The sequence below is a fragment of the Ochlerotatus camptorhynchus genome, unplaced genomic scaffold (assembly GCF_037179485.1).
Source record: "Ochlerotatus camptorhynchus isolate MF236.1 unplaced genomic scaffold, CSIRO-AGI_Acam_v1.1 ptg000330l, whole genome shotgun sequence".
NCBI lineage: Eukaryota > Metazoa > Arthropoda > Insecta > Diptera > Culicidae > Ochlerotatus > Ochlerotatus camptorhynchus.
Genome location: NW_027040818.1, coordinates 12949108 through 12968715, shown reverse-complemented (window position 1 = coordinate 12968715; position 19608 = coordinate 12949108). Strand labels below are relative to the sequence as shown.

Below are 19608 nucleotides of genomic sequence, written 5' to 3'. Positions count from 1 at the left end.
GCCGATATGTCAAGTCCAACGCGTAGACCGTCAGCATCATCTTCGTCATCAGCAACAGTCAACAGTAGTCATCCCACGAAATGTATTGCCCTCCAGTGGAACATACGTGGTCTACGTGCCAACATCAGCGAGCTCAAATTGCTCATCAGCCAGCATGAACCGTCCGTTATAGCGCTGCAAGAGACGAAAGTGGATAATCGTGTGGTCGCGCCAGACTTTGTCGGCAAGAACTACACCCTGCTTCTTCAAACCGGTAGTCGTCGATACTGGCAGCAAGGAGTGGGCCTTGCCATCCGTGAAGGGGTTCCATTCGAGCGCATCGATATCAATTGTGATATTCAAGCCATTGCAGTTCGCATCCATCTTCCGACTCCAATGACGGTAGTGTCGATCTACATATCTCCGAACTCCCAGCAACAGTGCCAAACAGAACTAAATGATTTCTTGGAGCTTCTGCCCCCGCCAATTTTGGTACTTGGCGACTTCAATGCGCACCATCCCGCCTGGGGTTCTACGGCATCGAATGCGCTTGGCCGCTACATCGCTGAAAAGACACTGACGGAGCATCTGATAATCCTGAATGACGGATCACACACGCGGGTGGATCCAGCAAACGGTTCGTTTTCTGCCATAGATCTTTCGATCTGTTCAGAGGTTCTAGCTCCCAGATTTATCTGGCGAACACTTCCGGATACCCACACCAGCGACCACTTTCCAATCACCGTCTCTTCACCTGAATTCTCACAGATCGCCACGAAGCGAAGAAGATGGCTCTACGACCAAGCAGATTGGACATTGTTCGAACGACTGACTTCCAGCAGCATCAAACCGGATGACGAGATTGGCGTTGATGAGTTCGTAGATCGGATATTATCAGCAGCAACCGCTAGCATTCCTCGAACATCAGGACGAGTTGGTTCCAAATCGGTACCATGGTGGTGCCCGGAAGTGAAAACGACGATTAAGCAGCGTCGAAAACTTCTGAGAGCACTGAAGCGCAGCAGAATAGCAGGATCAGACACAACGGATGTTTTGAAGCAGTTCCAGGAAGCGAAGGCAGTGGCTAAGAAGGCAGTGAAGGAAGCTAAGGAACATTCGTGGAAGGACTTTGTCGGAAAAATATCACCTAGCAGCACAACGGCAGAAATGTGGCGGACGATGAACACCCTGAGAGGCAAACGACAATACAGCAAGGCGGTTATCAAGCGACCCGATGGCTACACGGAGAAAGTGGAAGAAATAGCAGAAGAACTGACCGAGCACTACTGTGAGAGATCAGCGACCTCAAGCTATCCCCAACTGTTTCAAACAGCGAAGGAAAGAGCGGAACGGGATCGCGTGGATTTTCTTCCGGATAACGACGAGATATATAACGCGGACTTCACCCTGGATGAGCTTCTGTGGGCACTCGACAAAGGACGTAGTGTCTCTACAGGTCCTGACTCGGTAGGGTATCCGATGATCCGACGTCTGCCTGTATCCGTCAAAATCGCGCTGTTGCAGCTTCTAAACAGAATCTGGCGTAGTGGCGTTTACCCTATCAGCTGGCGAACCGGAATAATAGTGCCAATTCCGAAGCCAAACTGTTCTGAATCTGGACCTGCTGCTTTCCGACCTATCACTTTGACCAACTGCATCGCAAAGGTGTTCGAACGTATCGTGAACCGCAGATTGACGACTGAGTTGGAGTCGAATGGACGACTGGATAAGAGGCAGCACGCCTTTAGAGCTGGAAGAGGCGTCGACACATACTTGGCGGAGTTGGATAGGTCATTGCCAAATCGGGACGAACACTGCTTGATTGCATCGCTTGATTTGTCGAAAGCGTACGACACCACTTGGCGGTACGGTATCTTGCGTACTCTGCGTAAGTGGCAGATGGGTGGGCGCATGTTCAACGTACTGAACAGTTTCCTCACCGACAGATCTTTCCGGGTGAACGTGGAAGAACATTTATCGGATGAAATGCCATTGGAGAACGGAGTCCCCCAAGGATCAGTGTTGTCTGTCACGTTATTCCTTATAGCGATGCAGCCGATTTTCAGAGTGGTGCCGCATACTGTTGCCGTGCTTCTCTATGCGGACGATATTTTGCTGGTGGTACGGAGGAGTAAGGAGCGTCCTCTGTATAGAGATCTACAGGCTGCCGTGAAAGCTGTCGACAAATGGGCGAAAAGCGTCGGCTTCACAATTTCCGCGACAAAATCAAACATTTTCTACGGCAGTCCCAACGCCCGTCGAGAACCCAGCAACGATATATTCATCGACCGTACAGCTGTACCGTCGCTGTCCTTCAAACACCATTGCAAGGTAGTCAAAAACACGTGCGACTCTAGACTGCGGATCTTGAAGATGATCGGGGCTAAACTTCCGCGAGGGCAACGCGATTCTCTGTTGGGTATCGGATCAGCAATCGTCACGTCGCAACTTATCTACGGTATCGGGCTCGTCAGTAGAGCGAAGGATTCGGTGGTGCAGACTCTTGCACCCATCTACAACCGGATGGTCCGGTTCGCCTCAGGGGCCTACGTCACCAGTCCGATTCCAGCGATTATGGCTGAAGCAGGCACTTTGCCATTCGATTTAATGATTATGCAAGCCATAATTCGTGCTGCAATTCGTTTGATAAAGAAGGATTCCAGGAATATCGATCTTCCAGTTGTGGAACGAGCGTCCGATCGCCTGGCGATGATTGATGTAGAGCTTCCAAACATCGCTGTACGAACACATCTAGCCAACCGAGAGTGGTATGAACCCAAGCCGCATATTGTTTGGGATGTGAAACGGAAGGTGAAAGCTGGGGACCCCCCGAATACAGTGCGTCCCATCGTGCAGGAGTTGTTGGCTAACCGGTTTAGCCGTGCTTTGGCTATTTATACGGATGGTTCTAAATGCGAGAACATAGTTGTAGCAGGTGTATTTAGTAGCAGCATTCAGCAAGCAATAGGTCTTCCGTCACAATGTAGCGTTTTTTCGGCGGAGGCCTTTGCAATCAAGTCGGCCGTCATCGCTGCAAGAGCATCAACCGAATGTGTCATAATTCTGTCTGATTCGGCCAGCTGTCTTTCGGCCATAGAGAGTGGTAGATCGCAGCATCCGTGGATCCAGGAAATCGAGCGCTTACTACGTGGACGGCCGATCCACCTTTGTTGGATCCCTGGTCATGCCGGAATTCGCGGTAACGAAGAAGCAGACCGTCTAGCCAGTGAAGCACGAAACAGTCCACCAATCAACGTTGCCGTACCAAGAATTGATTCCATCAAGAACATGAACCAAGTCTTTCGTCAGCTATGGGAAGCACGTTGGGCACAATTGACAGATGTGAAGCTGAAGGAGGTCAAAAGGGAAACGAAGAAGTGGATCGATCAGTACAGCTCTGCCGATCAACGCATACTCACCCGTCTGCGCATTGGTCATACTAGGGTTACGCATGAATTTTTGCTGAAGAAAACAGCTCCGCCAGCATGTGAATGCTGTGGGACCGTTGTTGACGTTCGTCACATTATTCTGCACTGCAGAAAATTTGAAGCGGCCAGGACGAAATACGGAATCGATTCCACAAGCCTTTTTACGGCGTTACGCAACGACGATGATTATGAGAAGCGGTTGCTGAAGTTTCTGCATGAAACCAAACTTTATCGGAAGCTTTGAAAGGCGAAAATAGAATGGAAAGGAAAATGCAGGATATAGGAAGAAAACGAAGCGGAGGATGAAGAACAAGCAAGCGATGCAGAAGAAAAATGAAGTCTGAATGGAAGAAGATGTCGGACAGGAAATGGAAGAAGATGCAGTGGAAGAATGTTACCGATGAATGTTGGAAGCAAATGAGTTCATGAAGAAGATGCTGAATGGAAATCGAAGAAGATAAAGTGAAAAAGGATGAAGATGAAGCAGAAAACGAAAGTACTGCAGAAGACATGAATGATTATGAAGATGCAGAAGAATGAAGATAAATATGAAGCGCAAGGAAGGAACGGAGAAATCGAAAAATAATGTGGAAAAGATATATGGCAGATCATGAAGAATGAAGATGGTGAATATATATATAGAAGAAGTAAAGAAGATATTTATAGAGAAGAAGTGTAAACCATGAGATGAGCATGCAGACGATGAACCAGGAAACGAGCAAACAATAAGAAAGCTAAGTGAATTTTGAATTGTATCGTAAACACTAACACTCACCCTCACATCACTCTGAACACACCCACACACTGTTTACACAAAAATCAATTGAACTGACATGAATGCATCCGCAGGATGTAAAATGTCAATAATAAACAACAACAACAACAACAAATTATAGTTCCTGTCTTGGTTCTTAGCGTGGTTGGCGGATCATGGTGTGAATAGCGGTGGTCGTTGTCGAAGGCAGTCAGGTAATCGTCATGTGATATCCAGGCTTACTCCAGTGGTGTCCATGTTCGAAGCGTAGTCATTTTGTATATTGATTATATTTTATAGAACACAGCAGTCGCGCACGGAACCCCTTTGGATAAGGTTGTGTTTGTTCTCTGTTTTGTGCGTGCGTTCGCCTTCATAGTTTTCGGCTGCATTTGCCGGATTAGCGCTGGCACTCTGCCTCCCGGACGGTTATACGTGTGTGAGTGGTAGTTTTCTCGCTTTCCGAGAAGTCTTAGAATCGAGAAAGAAAACATGATTCATGATGTTTGCAAAATAACAAGCATCAGAAGGTGTGGCGCTGCGTGGTTTGATTGTTTCTTCCGGACCAGAAATTTGTGGCATCGCGAGTGAAAATTTTAATTCCAGTTTATGTACGCGCTGCAAGGTGCGTGTAAAGTTTGGCACGATTGGTGTTGATGTTGGTACACTTGCAACTATTTTAGCAACAAATAAAAAAATAAATCAAAAGAAATTGATATCGAAAGTGTACCAAAAGTGCTTCTGAACGTGTTTCGCAGTTGGATGTGGTGAAATTCGTGGTTGTTTTCAGTGAAAATTCCGTATCACAAATTTGCTCACCGAGTTCCCTTTTTTTTGCCGTTCGACGACATCGGGAATGCGCTCCCGGATATATTGATTTGGTGAGTACGTTCCAGTTGAGGATTGTTCTTGTACATTTCTCGATTGCATTTTCGAGGGGACGTGTCTGCTTTTGTGGGCAGTGCGTTTGATGGTCGGTTTGGTAGTATCCTTTTAAATATAATGTCTCATGTCCAAATAACCTCGATTTTCGGTCTATTGATTCAATACTTTAGTATTATATTTTCAAAACATACAATGATGCTGTACGGTTGAAGACTTGACGGGTTTTCCAACTCCCGAGAGCAAACGCTGTTTTTGTTGTGCTGTTAGCTTCAAGCTAGAAAAGGATATTTATTTTAGTCCAACCTACAAACTGCTCCCATTTCAACTTACAATTTTGGTAAACCGACAATAGTTCAAGTAGTGAGTCGTCGGATTCGTACGTTGTAGTTTTTAAGCTGAATCTAGGTTAAGATATTATTAGTTCACTAATTTTAAGCTATATTTTAAGCAAACAAACTTACTTTTAGTGTTGTAGGATAATATAGGTATCGCATTTAAATGCACTCGTTTAAAGTCAAATACTTTTAAGTACAAATAATAAATTATTTTAGAATTACTGTTGTTCTCGTTGTAAATCGTTTTCTCTACCGATTGTTTTTTTTTCCCATACTCTACAGCGATGACAATCGTGGACGTGCGCTGTCATCGAGATATGTGAAGTGAAGTGCGATGGTTCATTCAGCGTTCTGTGCGCACGGCGCCGCTGCGACGGGGGGTCCGTCGTTACATTCCCCCGCCCGTAAACCTTGGTGATCTTCTGGAGTTCCAGGAGCAGTTGAACCAGGTTTACCACTGTTCATGACGTCCAAAACAGCTAGTTTCACAGCTGGTCGTCGAAGAAATCCCGTTGCAGTGCGTACGAGCGCTTGACGTACTCTCCCGTCCTTGCCAGGGAACACTTGCTCGATGCGTCCTCTCAGCCATTGGTTCCTTAAGGATCCACTGACCACCAACACTAAGTCACCGACTTCAAGATCCTTCTCTCCCTCAAACCATTTGCACCTGCGAGTGATTACGGGCAAGTATTCTTTCACCCATCGCCGCCAGAATTCTTCACTGATGAACTGCGCCAGTTTCCAGTTGCTCCTAAGTATAGTACGGCTATCTACGGGAGCCGTGGGGTTAATTTTGACCCCAGTAGAACTGCCCAACAAGAAATGATTGGGAGTCAAAGCCTCCTGATCAGCTGATTCCAATGGTACGAAAGTGAACGGCCTACTATTGATCATCGCCTCGGCTTCTAGGATCACGGTCTCCAGAGCTTCGTCATCGGGCTTACGAGCGGCATCCAAAACTGCCCCAGTTGCCACCTTAACCGACCGAACTATTCGTTCCCATACGCCTCCCATATGGGGCGCAGCAGGTGGGATGAATTTCCAGCTGGTTTCCGCGCTCGTGAAAGTAAGCGCTAGGGCTTCATTTCGATTCTCGATTTCTGCTTTGAGCTCCCGACTTGCACCTTGGAAGCACGTCCCATTGTCAGAATAGAATTCTCTGGGCGGACCCCGGCGAGACACGAAGCGACGCACTGCCATGATGCAGGATTCCGTGCTCAGAGAATGCACCACCTCCATGTGCACTGCTCTTACCGTCAGGCAAGTGAACAGGGCAATCCATCGTTTAGCGAGACTTCGACCGACTCTAACGTAGACTGGCCCAAAGTAGTCAAGTCCGACGAATGAAAAGGGTCGAACGAATGAAGTGAGGCGTATCTTTGGTAGTGGGGCCATTGCTGGAGGTCTTGGAGCAGCTTTGGAAACACGACACCAGACGCAATTTTTTGAGACTTTCTCCACCAGCGATCTAAGCTTAGAAATCTCGAATCGTTGGCGGATCTCGTTGACGATGGTCTCTTGATTGGCATGGTTGAAGCGGCGATGGAACCAATCTACGATTAGGAATGTTATTGGGTGGTTTTTCGACAAAATCGTTGGAAACTTAGCTTCGGTTGGGACATAAGGAGCGGCACCTATTCTGCCACGCATCCTCAGGATCCCATGATCATCCATAAAGGGCCATGTCTTGTAAATTGGGCTGGATTTGTGCACAATACGATGTCGTTTCTCAGGAGGACCCTGTGACTCGGCGAGGATAAAAATTTCTTCCGCAAATGTTTCCTTCTGAGCGATCTTCCACAGAAGTTCTTCGGCCCGTTTTAGCTCCTCTTGGGTGAGGACATCTAGCCGCAGACATTCTTGGTGTTTCTTACGGCAACAGTTGTCCACGTAGCGCAAAACAAAGGCAACGGTTCGTTGAAGCTTTGTCCATGAGTTGAATCGAGGAACTTCAAGCGGGATACCCACCTGCGGTGTGAGGTGACTCAAGAGCGTGGTAGCAGGGCGAAGTTCTTCTTTCGTCGGCGTTGAAGGATGCTGTTTTGGCCATAATTTCTCTGGTTCGAAAAGGAAACTCGGTCCTCGAAACCAGGGATTCTCTAACGAAAGCAATGGTCCGTTGTTCCATTTCGTTGCTTGATCGGCAACGTTAAGTTTGGTGGGAACCCATCTCCACTCCGACGGATTTGTAGACATCAAGATTTCTCCGATACGGAAGGCTACGAACTTATGGTACCGGCGATGGTCGGAACGAATCCATGACAATACGGTACTCGAATCGCTCCAGAGAAACCTGCGAGACACCGGTATGCTATGATGGTTCTGAAGAGTCTCCAACAGACGGGTCCCAAGCACGGCGGCGTTTAGTTCAAGTCGAGGAATGGAAAGGGTTTTGAGTGGAGCGACCTTTGTTTTGGAACCGCTGAACGCCACTTGTATTTCTCCATCTATTTCTGCGCGAAAGTAAGCGGCACATGAGAACGCTGCTTCGCTGGCATCGCAGAACATATGAATCTCCAGGCCATCAACATTTTCCGGAAGCGCTGACCGGAAGTAACATCTCGGAATACGAAGCAGATCGAGCGTCGGAAAAAGGCTCGTCCAGGTACGCCAGCGTTCGTACAGGTCGTTGGGAATGGTAACGTCCCAATCTGTACCTCTGGCCCAAATATCCTGAATCAGGATTTTGCCATGAACGAGGAAAAACGAAATAAGTCCTAGTGGATCGAACAAGGTCATCACCACTTTAACTACTTCGCGCTTCGTAGGGACATGTCTGACGAAGGAATAGGTGAAAACATCGTCTTCTGGCAACCATTGCATCCCAAGCACTGATTCGACATATCCTCCTCTCTCCAGTAACAAATTCTTGCTTTCATCTGCTGCAACTTCACCGATCCCACGCAGAACATCCACTTCATTGGATAGGAAGTGTCGTAGCGTGAATCCTCCCATCGAATGCACCATCTTCACCTCATTCACCACATCTATCGCTTCTTGGACTGTTCGAAAGCTATCTAGATAATCGTCGACGTAGTGCTTATTGATTATGGCTTCAGCAGCACGGGGAAATTTGTTGGAGAATTCTTGGGCATTCAGATTCTTCACATATTGTGCCGACGCTGGAGAACAAGTCGATCCAAACGTGGCCACGTCCATGATATAGACTTGCGGGTAGTCGGAAGGTCTATCGCGGAACACAAATCGCTGAGATAAGCAGTCCGGATACCGGATTCCTAATTGGTGGAACATCTCCATCAGATCTCCAGACACTGCCACTGGAAACTGCCGGAATTGGCATAGAACCTTCGGAAGTGGCGTTAACAGGTCCGGTCCTTTCAGAAGTTTGGAGTTGAACGAATCTTCACCTATTTTTGCTGCTGCATCCCAGATTAATCTGATCTTGCCAGGTTTCTTCAGACTGGTTACGACTCCTAGAGGTAGGTACCACACCCGGTTTGCCGGTATGGACGTCAGCTCCGTAAGAGAGGCCTTGTGCGCATAGCCTTTGCGCTCGTAGTCAGCTATCTGGTTGCGTACTTGCTCCGCCAAACATGGATTCGCTTCAAATTTCCGTTCTAATGACTCCAGACGGCGAACTGCCATCGGATAACTGTCAGGGAAGTCAGGATCGTCAAACTTCCACAACAACCCCGTCTCAAAACGAGATACTTCTCCCGTGCGGCGTGTTGATTCTTGCAGGATTTGGATTGCCCGCTTATCCTCTTCGGACTCGAGTTTGTTGCACGGAGCAGAAACCCCAGCATTCTCCATAGTGAAGTAATCGCGCATCTGTTCATTCAACTCTTGATCATGATCAGGCAACGCTGCGACGTGAAAGTTAACAACAGCTTCTGTACGTGTATGGAACGGTATGCTCCCGTATATACTCCATCCCAAACGACACTTGGCAGCGATTGGATCATTCGGGCCCCCTTCCCTAATTTTGAGCGGAACACATAGGTGAAGGTTGTCCAGCCCGATCAGCAACTTTGGTTGAGCAAGTTCGTATTCTTCTACAGGGAGGCCACGCAGATGGGGAAATCGTCTAGCCAATTCGCGGTACCTCAGCGTTTGAGACGGCAGGAGTAAACTGCTCACGGTTCTGGCATGACCTAACTTGTATTTGGTTGAACTACCTTTCCCGGAAATATTAACTTGCACCACCTTTGATTGTGGTTCCATCCTCTTCACGTTGCCAGTCCATTGAAGAGTATGTGCTTCCGTAGGTCCCGAGATACCTAACTCGTCGGCAACAGAGTCTTCCAACAGTGTAAATGAAGAACCTTCGTCGATAAAGGCCAGCACCACCCGTGGACCATGCTTTCCAAAGAGAACTACTGGCACCATACGGAAAAGAGGCCAGGAAAATTCACCGACATGTGACTTGCAGAAACGATCACATTTCCAGGAGGAGAGGACGAGTGGAGGAGTGTGTGATGCTTTTTGCGACATCCCTCGATTTCGCAGCCTCGCCACGATCTACATGGCCACTTACCATGACTGTTGAGACACGTTCTGCAGAGCCCCTTTTGGTCGACTAATTTCCACCGCTCGTCACAGTTAGCAGCCTTGAACTGTGGACAACCCGCCACTCGATGGCCCTCACGGCCACATGAGACACAAGGTTTGGCCGGTTGTTTTGAAATTGTAGTGGAATTACCTACCGGTAGTGGATCGGTTGACCCAGAAGTATGTGCATGGATAGATCCCAGCTCTTTCCGTTCCGGCTTCCGCTTTTCTACCCTGGAAGTACTGCTGGATCCTGGCAGATCGAAAGTGACTTCACTCGCTGCGTTCACTAGCCCGGACATAAAATTGCCGAATGTTTCCAGGTTAGCTGTTTGAGAACGGGTTTTGAAGGCAACCCAGTCTAGTCGTATTGATCCCGGGAGCTTTTCCACTAATTCTCGCATCAAGACTGGATTCGATAGGTGGTCTTTTTGATCAGCCCCAATGAGATGGTCCACGAGATTCTGCACAGAAATGCCGAAGTCAATTAATGTGCCCAATCGGTCGTGCCTTGGTGGTGGCACTTGATGAATCTTATCGATCAGCGAACGAATGAGAAGTTCTGGTCGACCATAGAGCGTCCGCAGGGTTTGTATCACTTGCCGAACCCCTGTTGGTAGGAGTAAACGACTCTTGACCGTTTCTAGAGCGCGACCACGGAGACACCTCTGAAGGCGGATGAGGTTCTCCGCATCCGTATATCCACAAGCGATCGTGGACTGGTCGAAACTGCTTATAAATATAGGCCAATCTTCAGGATTACCGCTAAATACTGGCAACTCTTTGCCCAGTACTTGCCGTGCAGCAATGTGTTGCTGTGTAAGCACGACAGGATTCGAAATCGACCTTTGGTTACCATCAGCTACCTGTCTGGGTCTTTGATCGTTCAGGTTGAAACCAACCGGGCTCCGATTCGGATGTTCTTGAGGTGCAGGAATTGGTGATTCACCAGAGTGAAGTGGAGTTGAATGGGTTATTGGTTGAGGGGGTAAAGCTGCTGGTCGTCGAGATGAATTTCCACTTATCAACGGATTTCGTCCCCCAATTTGCTGTGCTAGGTAAATAGGAAACTTGTTAGAGTGGGGATTGACGTTATTGTCTTCCACTGGATTTCCCTCTAATCCTCCAGCACCCGTGTGCTCTTCCAGCCAGTCCGATACCTTTTGGAAAGACTCCGGAATGGACCCACCTCTACTGCTATTCAAAGCTGCTTGCCGAATGATTTCCTGCCGCTTTTCCATGGATTCCTTCCTCAACTGCGACTGCATGGCCTTTAATTCCTTTTCCTCCTTCAATTTTCTTTCACGTAGACTTCTTTCTTCTTCTGCTAACTTTTTCTTCTCCTCCAGCTGGCGTTCCGATTCTTCCAGTTCCCTCTTCTTTATTTCGGCTTGCTCCATCAAATCGTGTTCCCGTCGTAGTAGTTCTTCTTCCGCATTCTTCAGCTGGGCCTCCAGAATTGCTGCACGAACGGTCGACGTAACACTTGCCGCCGTTGTCGGATCTTGTTGGCTCCTTTTCGAACTAGCCCGTGTGCTTCGAATAGGGCGATCTGCTGCGGGAAGCGGTAGCTGCTTGCTAATTGCTCCTAGCTTGGAGCAACATATCTTGCAATGGTATCGGCGATCCGCTTGCTTGATCCTTTGATCAACACCCGCGCAGCCAAAATGCTCCCATAGCTTGCACGTACATTATATATACATTATATATTACATGATTATATATAAATTCATAATGTAAATTACAATAAATACTGGGACGGGAGGGAGCATCAGGGCATCATTGAAGTTGTAACTGGACAATGGAGTGGAGTGCCAACCGGAGTCTAGGAGGGAATGTGTACTGTCATTTTAGATAGTTACATTTCACTCCAACAGTTGCAATGAATTTGACGCGCTCTTCTTAAACAAATCATCCCGTGGAAAGCTTAACATGCATTGCGAATTTCGTTATTCATTTTGTTGGATCATATTGTTGGAAGGAGATTCTCTTATTCCCGCGGGTTTCGCGTAAGTGCCTCTGCTTACGGGTCCGTCCAACCCTTTTTGGCCCTTCATACAGCAGTATGTTGAATTCAGAATGATGACGGAATTTGATCTTGCTGTTGAGTGGAGCCGCATGCAGGGCAAGACCCAAGCTAGGATGGTGGCTACTTACATACATACATACATACGTCGTTAGAAGCGCACCTCAGGGGATTATCAGGAAAGCCCGGAGAAGAAAAAAGTTGGAAGACCCTGCTTCACTTGGAAAACCAGCGCAAGGCAGGATGTAGAAAGAAGCGGTCGATCGGTGGATTATTGGCAAGAGGTGGCTAATAACAGAAGTGAGTTCAAATCAGCCACGACAAGATTGTTCACTGAAATGGTGGAATCAGAATACGAAGACTCGGAAGTTACTCTCAGCGATTCAAGTAGCGATGAGCAACTGAACATCCTGGATTTCAGAGGTTTCTCTGAAGACGAGGATGATGGTTTCCAAGGATTCGACTAACTATGTGATGGTAAAATCTACTAACAACTTCCCATACTCTTCACCAACCTCGATCATTATTAACAGGTAAATATTCATTTTAATAAATTACTATATTATACTGTCATTACTGTTAACACTTTCATTGCAACTAATTCAATTAGGCATATTCAATTGATCTGCATCGGGTTATTATTTTGCATGTAATGATATGGGAAAAGGGGGGACTCAAGATTCAGCATGGAGAGTGTATGGGAGCCGTTCTAGGGGTTGGTTGGGGCATGTGGTTCATTTTAGACATTATACGTGAGAACCATGTTCCACTCAAGTTCTGGAATTTGGCCTTGAGACTTGAGATCTGGCCTTCATAAGACCCCCTTCTGTCTCGCAAAATCAAAAAAAATCAAAAAATCAAAAATAATTAAATATGACATTTTAACCTGGTTAGCAAACAAAATCGAACTGGTTTCAGTTACAGATATAAATTCCCTCTAGAGTTTACAGTTGCTTCACAGCGATATAAATGTGGAAAAACTCAGGCGTCCACCTCTTAGTTCGCCTTTTAGTCCACCTAAAATATTCATAAGTATTACAAGCAATCAAGAGTTAGTGAACAATCAACAAAGCATCCTACTACACACTAGGAACCCCGCAATCTGATGCTGTCATAATTTTCAGCAATGTCAGGAATGCTTACGAACCCCCAACATTTGCCAGAAAACTTACTACTAACTCAAGGTATCTTCCAAATAAGCTTCAAAATTGCATTTTTTTTATCAAATTTTAACCAATTCTTTTAAATTTGTCGAACCTCTTAACTGAATCCCTTTATGAAGAGCTTTGAGTGGGTTGGTTTATTTCCTTTAAATTCCATTATAATTGCTTATCTTTTGACAGATACGCGTATTTCGTCTACTACTTGCAGACTTCATCAGTACCAAGTGGTGTTGAGCTCTTCATGTTAAATTCAGTCCTCTATATCCGTAAAGGGTGGAACGGTCAAAAATTGGTCAATCATGATTAAGTAAGTGCATACTAATTTTGTTATTGGATGATCAAGCTGCATTTCCTTTTGAAGTTCAATGACTACAAAATACAGGAAAATTATTTGATTGGGCTTCCGATTTTCCAAATGAGAACTGTCGGGCTTTACGTTTCACACTTTCCATCAGATTTTGTACCGCTGTTGTATCAACCTTATTTGATGCTGAAGGTCAATTTGCTTTGAACTGTTTCTCATTTCCAACTGCTTTCTGAGTTTTCTTGAAGTTCCGCTTAACGATTGCCCAAAATTTTTCAATTGGGTGCAGCTGCGGCGAGTTTGGAGGTTGCACTTGCACGTTGTGGGCGCAATACCGTTCCTAGGCCAAAACAGCACGGAACAATTGTGTTTCTTCAAAAATCGTTTTTGCAACCACTTCTTTCCATAAATATCTTGGTTGGTAATGCCAGTTATCTCGAAAATTTCGCTTTTCATCCCACATGTGCAAATCGCCTGCCAAAGCAAGATTTTTTTTCGAGATCTTTGACAACTTTTTCTGCTTAAACTTATCTTGAACCTTTCCTTTTCCGGTAGCCGTGTTAACTCTTGACCTGGGAGCTGCTTGAAATTCGCCTTGACGTATGTTTCATTGTTCATTATAATGCAATCAAATTTCTGACGCAATAAATCGGCGTGGGAATAATTTGGATTTTGCTTATGTGCGAGCAAAATTGTGATACGCTGTTCCTCTTGGTTCGACGCCATTTTGACAACTGAATGGAAAACGACAAAAACAAAATAGAGGCAACATTCCGTACGCACAGGCCTACAAAATAAGGGGCGTTCACGTTTTTTAAATGCACGATTTAAAAAAATTCGCCAAATTTTAGTCGACGAACCAATTTTGACCGTTCCACCCTTTAATACGCACGAGGCTCAAACCTGTCAAATGATCATTATACACAAAATCAACTTTGTTCAAATCAAAACAAAAAAACTAACCCATCTGGTGGATGATGGCACAAGCTTCCAAGAAAATTCTATTACAGTGAACCACATTATTTTAATGGATTTCTTCGCCAGTTAGTCGTCTGTCACTTCGTTTGTGGTTCTAGTGTTTCAAGATCCAGGAGTTGACAACGATCTTCGTACGGCGGAAGGTTCACAGGGTCAAGGGTCAAGGAAGGTGACGAAAGGCATACCGAACTAATTTTCTTTGAACAGATTCAATCCTCGCTATCCAAACTGCTTGATACGGGCACCATACTACCGAGCTGAATTCCAAGATCGATAGAGAGCAGTATAGAGCTTTTAGACAGGCAGGATCCTGAAACTCGTTGCCTGTTAGCTTTTGCAACGATGCCCGAGTAATGAAGCTTGAATGTTAAGGTGCAGTCCAGCGTGATTCCTAGGTCACGAAAATTGTCCACACGTTGCAGAAGTTCGGCCTCATTCACAAAAATCGAGAATAGCAATGGTCCAAAGTCGCTACCTTGAGGAACACCGGAGCTGTTTGTAAAATAGTCCGATTGCTCTGATCCGATTCTAACACAAAGTTCCCGATTGGTCAGATAGGACTTGAACCAACAAGTTAAACCCGAGGATACACCGAGTTTTTTTCAAGTTTAGCTAGCAGTATGGAGTGGTCAACCCGGTCGAATGCAGCCTTAAGATCTGTATGTACAACGTCCACCTGCGCTCCAGCTTCCATACTCCGAAGACATAAAGAAATGAACGAAGCTAGATTTTTTGAAACTGATCTCTTGGGATAAAAACCGTGTTGGTCAGGAGAAATGTAATTTCTGCAGCTAGAGAATAATGCGTCGTTGATGATGATTTCGAAAACTTTAGAGCAGGCACTGAGTGATGTGATCCGTCGGTAATTTTCGACGTTTCTCTTGTCTCCTTTCTTGTAGATCGGGAACATGAATGACGATTTCCAACGCGTAGGGAACTCCCCCTGCTGTAATGAAATATTGAACAGCTTCGAAAGCGGTGTTGTAAGCTCTGAACAGCATCGCTTCAGGATGCTTGAGGGGATCCCGTCAGGGCCAGCAGCATTAGAAAATTTCAGCTTCTTGATGGCGGATTCGACGAGGTCTACTGTAACCGAGGTAATCGAAAAATGGAAAGCATCACTGGGAGTGTCCCTCATCGCTTCAGCAACTTGGGACAACGAAGCCGTAGTGTCATTGAAAATGCTTTTGAAATGTTCTGCCAGAAGATTACATTTCTCAAGGGAATTGCTGGCGACTCTATCACCCAGGTGAATTTCGACTGGTAGCCCCTCCTCGTTTCGTTTGGTATTCACGAATGGCCAGAACTGCTTTGGATTAAGCCGTAAATTAGCCTGCACACACCTTGTGTAGCTTTTGTAAAGAATGCGGTTATATGTGCGACATTCGTTGCTCGCTGTTGAAAATAATCGTTTGGTGAATGGGTTACGAGTACGACAGTATTTACGGAGGGCCTTCGATCTCAGACGCTTCAAATTCGTAGTCGATCATTGGACCATGCGGGTTTGGGAGAGGGTCTCCTCAATGGGACAGAATCAGTTATTGCTCGGCCAACGACCTCAGCGAAGTAGTTGACGGCTTCATCAATAGATGAACACGTGTCAAGGAACTGCCAATCCTGGGCAAGCGAGTGAAATCTACTCTACGAAAGTCGAGCTCATGTACATCAGCAGGGGGGTTATCGTAGCGAACAGCCCTAATAAAAATTGTATGGTTAATTTGCTTAACGACGTGTTCTGGGTATAATCCAAACCATTTGTGGAATAGTTCAATGATTTGGGTTATCGTTCGTTTATGGTTATTTTTTATTAGGGAGGAACAGATAGGTTGATGGAAACTTCCAACGCAGGATGATTGGTGTCGATGCCAATCAAAGGCTATGCGGCTTCTAGCATAGAACATTCCAGTCCTGCAGCTTCGTTCGCCAGAACGAGATCAAGCAGCCGAGAGTTGCTATTCAGTATCGAGTTGATTTGCGTTAAGCCATGCAGGTTTAACCATAAGCCATCAAGGAGAGCACAGCAGGATGCGGGTATGTTCGAGCGAAGAACATCAATGCTAGGAAGATCGTTTGCAGGAACGTTCCATGAGAGCCCAGACTGATTGTAGTCACCAAATACCAGAGCTAGGTCGTTTTGTTCTAGTCGAGAGAATACGGTACCAATCGAACTGATGTGGTGTGCAATGCTGCTCGCATCAGATTTCCGGTCTGGAGGTAGATACATAACGCCAATACTTATTGATCTACGAGGCGTCGTTATTTTGACCCACAGCTGCTCTAGAGAAGTGCAAACTGAAGCAGGATCGATGCAGAAGCTTAGGCGTTTGGATACCGCAATCAAGACGCCTCCTCCACGCGATTTGGTACTATCATAGAGGTAACTCTAAGACTAGATAGTCCCGAAATAACGTGCTCAATTTTTTGGCTCAGCTCTGGTACTCTCTTCGGTCCCAAGCTAACCGATTCACCCCTCGATACATAGGAAAAACCAATAACCCCTCATTTTATCTGTCAAACTTTCATAGCGAATCAAAACAAACATTGTGTAGTACTAGAATTTCGACTAGAATGGGATACGTTAATCGTTTGCTTGGGACCAATAGGCTAGTCAAGTAGTGAGCCAATTTCAAATCGTTAGTTTCGTATTGATTGTTGGTACTATTCTGGTGGTTGCGGTCGTTTTGAAATACCGTGAATAGACTGCCAAATAATTGAGATGAATTAATGCGGTCATCGAGCCAGGTTTCCGTAAGAACTATGAAATCGTAGTCAGAGTCAAAAGCAGTAAGGAAAAAATCATCAATCATTGTTCGCAGGTCACGAACGTTCTGGTAATACACCAACAGGCGGTCAAACGAAATCGGTTGGAGGTCTGCAGAATGATCGATCAGCCGAAACGAGCATGGTGGTACTCTGGAACACAGAGACGGATCAGGAGAAGAACTGTTTTCAACAAAAGCATACTTGCCTAATGTAGAAGGTTGGAAGACCTCTTCACCATTCTCAACCACAGGGCCAGAACGACTACGATGACAAGAATCAGCAAGCGCGACTGGGTTGAGTGGCTCAGGGGCTTCCTTGAGGCAGCAGGCAGCGCGTTCTGGTCTGGGATGTTCCAAAACGTGGCGAGCAAGATCCGGTGCAGTGCTGATGTGGGATTTGAAGCCATCGGAGTATGACGTTTCAGTCGAACCAGCCGGTTGTTGCTCTTGAGGCGGTGAGGCGCTGGAAGCAACGGACGAATCAGGAGCGGAACTGGTGATGACACGAACATACTTGCCTTGAGTTGCGGGTTGGAAGACCCCTTCTCCAAGCCCACACACAGGTCCAGGACGACTGCAGGACGATGACTGGATTAACTCGACTGTGGCGGGAGAAGAAGGGGCTTCCGTACTGCCAACTTCAATGCGTCCCAGAATTCTTAGGCGACCGGTAGGTGACGGATGATTGATGACTGATAATGCGCTGGAACCAATGAACGAATCAGGAGTGGTACTAATCGAGAAACAGATGATATTTGCCTGACGTAAATTAATCTACTATTAAATCAAATATTAAAAATCCATCATCACCATCGTGGCGAACAGGAATAGTTTTTGCAGTGCTACAATAATTATTAAAAAAAAGTCTCTATGACAGCAATCCATATAAAATAAAATAATCCGTTAGAGATAACTTCGTCAAGATACATAATTTGTCAATTCATAAAAAAAATCACTGGATAACTGTTCAAAAGACAGTTTTAACGTGTAAAATGCAGTGTCTTTTAAATTCTGTAAGTGTTGTTGAACGTTTGATATGTCTAGGCATCGAATTGAAAACATTTATTATAATATAATGAATTTTGTGAAGCACAAGTCAAGAAATGTGGTGTTCTTATTTCAACCGCGTTTCTAGTATTATATCTATGAAAGTCACTTCCTCTTTCAATTCGATCACACAAATATCGAGGCAGCAAACCGTTAACTACTTTAAAAATGAACACCATAGTCAAATATACAATTCTTTGCTTCACCGAAAACCATTGTAAGGCGTCTAGCATCAAAGTTGAGGAAGTGAATCTATTACATCTCAAAATCAAACGCATTATTTTACTCTGCAAGCGCTGTAATCTCGATATTTGTGTTGCATTGGCCAGAAATAAAATGGAAGGGCAAAAGTCTAGATGAGGAGAGATGATTGATTTGTATAGCTGTATTTTACTGGCAATAGTTAAATCGTTTTTCAGTCGACATAGAATTCCATACTTCTTCTTGATGACATTCTCAATGTGAGAGTTGAACTTAAGTGTGTCATCAATAATCACGCCAAGATATTTAATCTCCCGAACGCGATCAATAGTCTCATCATCAATTACAACAGAGACGTTCTCATTTACTCGACTCCGCGAAATTATCATAAATTTAGTTTTACTTGTATTCAATTTCAACTGCTTATAGTTCAACCATCTACTTAGAGATCGCAAATCTTCATTCAAGTGTAAAACGGCATCATCTAAATCCTTAGCTGCAATGAATAACACAGTATCATCTGCAAAAAAGATTAATGTCGTAAAATCGTAAAACACGTCGCAAGTCATTAATATACATAATTAATAACAACTCTTTTATTATTTGAGATGGACCAATGCACTGTTTGAAAAAGTTCTAGAACAATCAATTTGAAGCAACTTTGCTCAAGACATCAAATTTCTATCTCTAATGGTTCATGAGTTATGATTATTTTAAACGAGCAGGTTAGGGTGGCCCCTAGAAAATCGGCTTTCTTTAAAAATCTTTTTATGCTTTTGTTTCCCGTAAAAACTTTGTTCTAAATACTTTTAGAACTTTTTATGACGCATATTTTTGCTCAAACAACTAACTCGTTTTTTTTTAGAGACAACTAACTCAATTCAAGAAAATAGCTCTAAATCAGTCACTCTAAGAGATAAAAAAAAGTTTTTTTTTTATACATAGTTGCTATAAATTAGCTCGGTTATAACTTTTGTCAAGGAATGTATACCTTAATTTATTCAAACAAAAAAGTTAGATTTTTGATTTTATTGATAATAAGAACCACCCTAGAATTCATTGTCATAAAAATAAGGGCCTAACTATAAGGAACAACTTTGCAGAAGAAACTTTTAGTCTAAAGTTTCAATTTCAGGCTCAAAACCATTCCACCTAAATCTGCATTCTGGACCACTGTGCATTGTGCAGTGGATGGTCCTCCGAAAGATCCGAAACATTCGTAAAAGAGGTCAAT

At 45.0% G+C, this 19608-nt stretch overlaps 1 protein-coding gene across 1 annotated transcript; it reads right to left on the bottom strand.

Moving 5' to 3' along the window:
* Positions 1–5720: 5720 nt before the first annotated feature.
* On the bottom strand, positions 5721–9495 carry LOC135708669 (uncharacterized). The gene is made up of 2 exons (XM_065230769.1): positions 9231–9495; positions 5721–9185 (listed from the first exon to the last, which is right to left on the bottom strand). The coding sequence occupies exon 2, from the start codon at positions 9171–9173 to the stop codon at positions 5721–5723; it is 3453 nt and encodes a 1150-aa protein (XP_065086841.1). The 5' UTR covers positions 9174–9185; positions 9231–9495.
* Positions 9496–19608: the final 10113 nt, after the last annotated feature.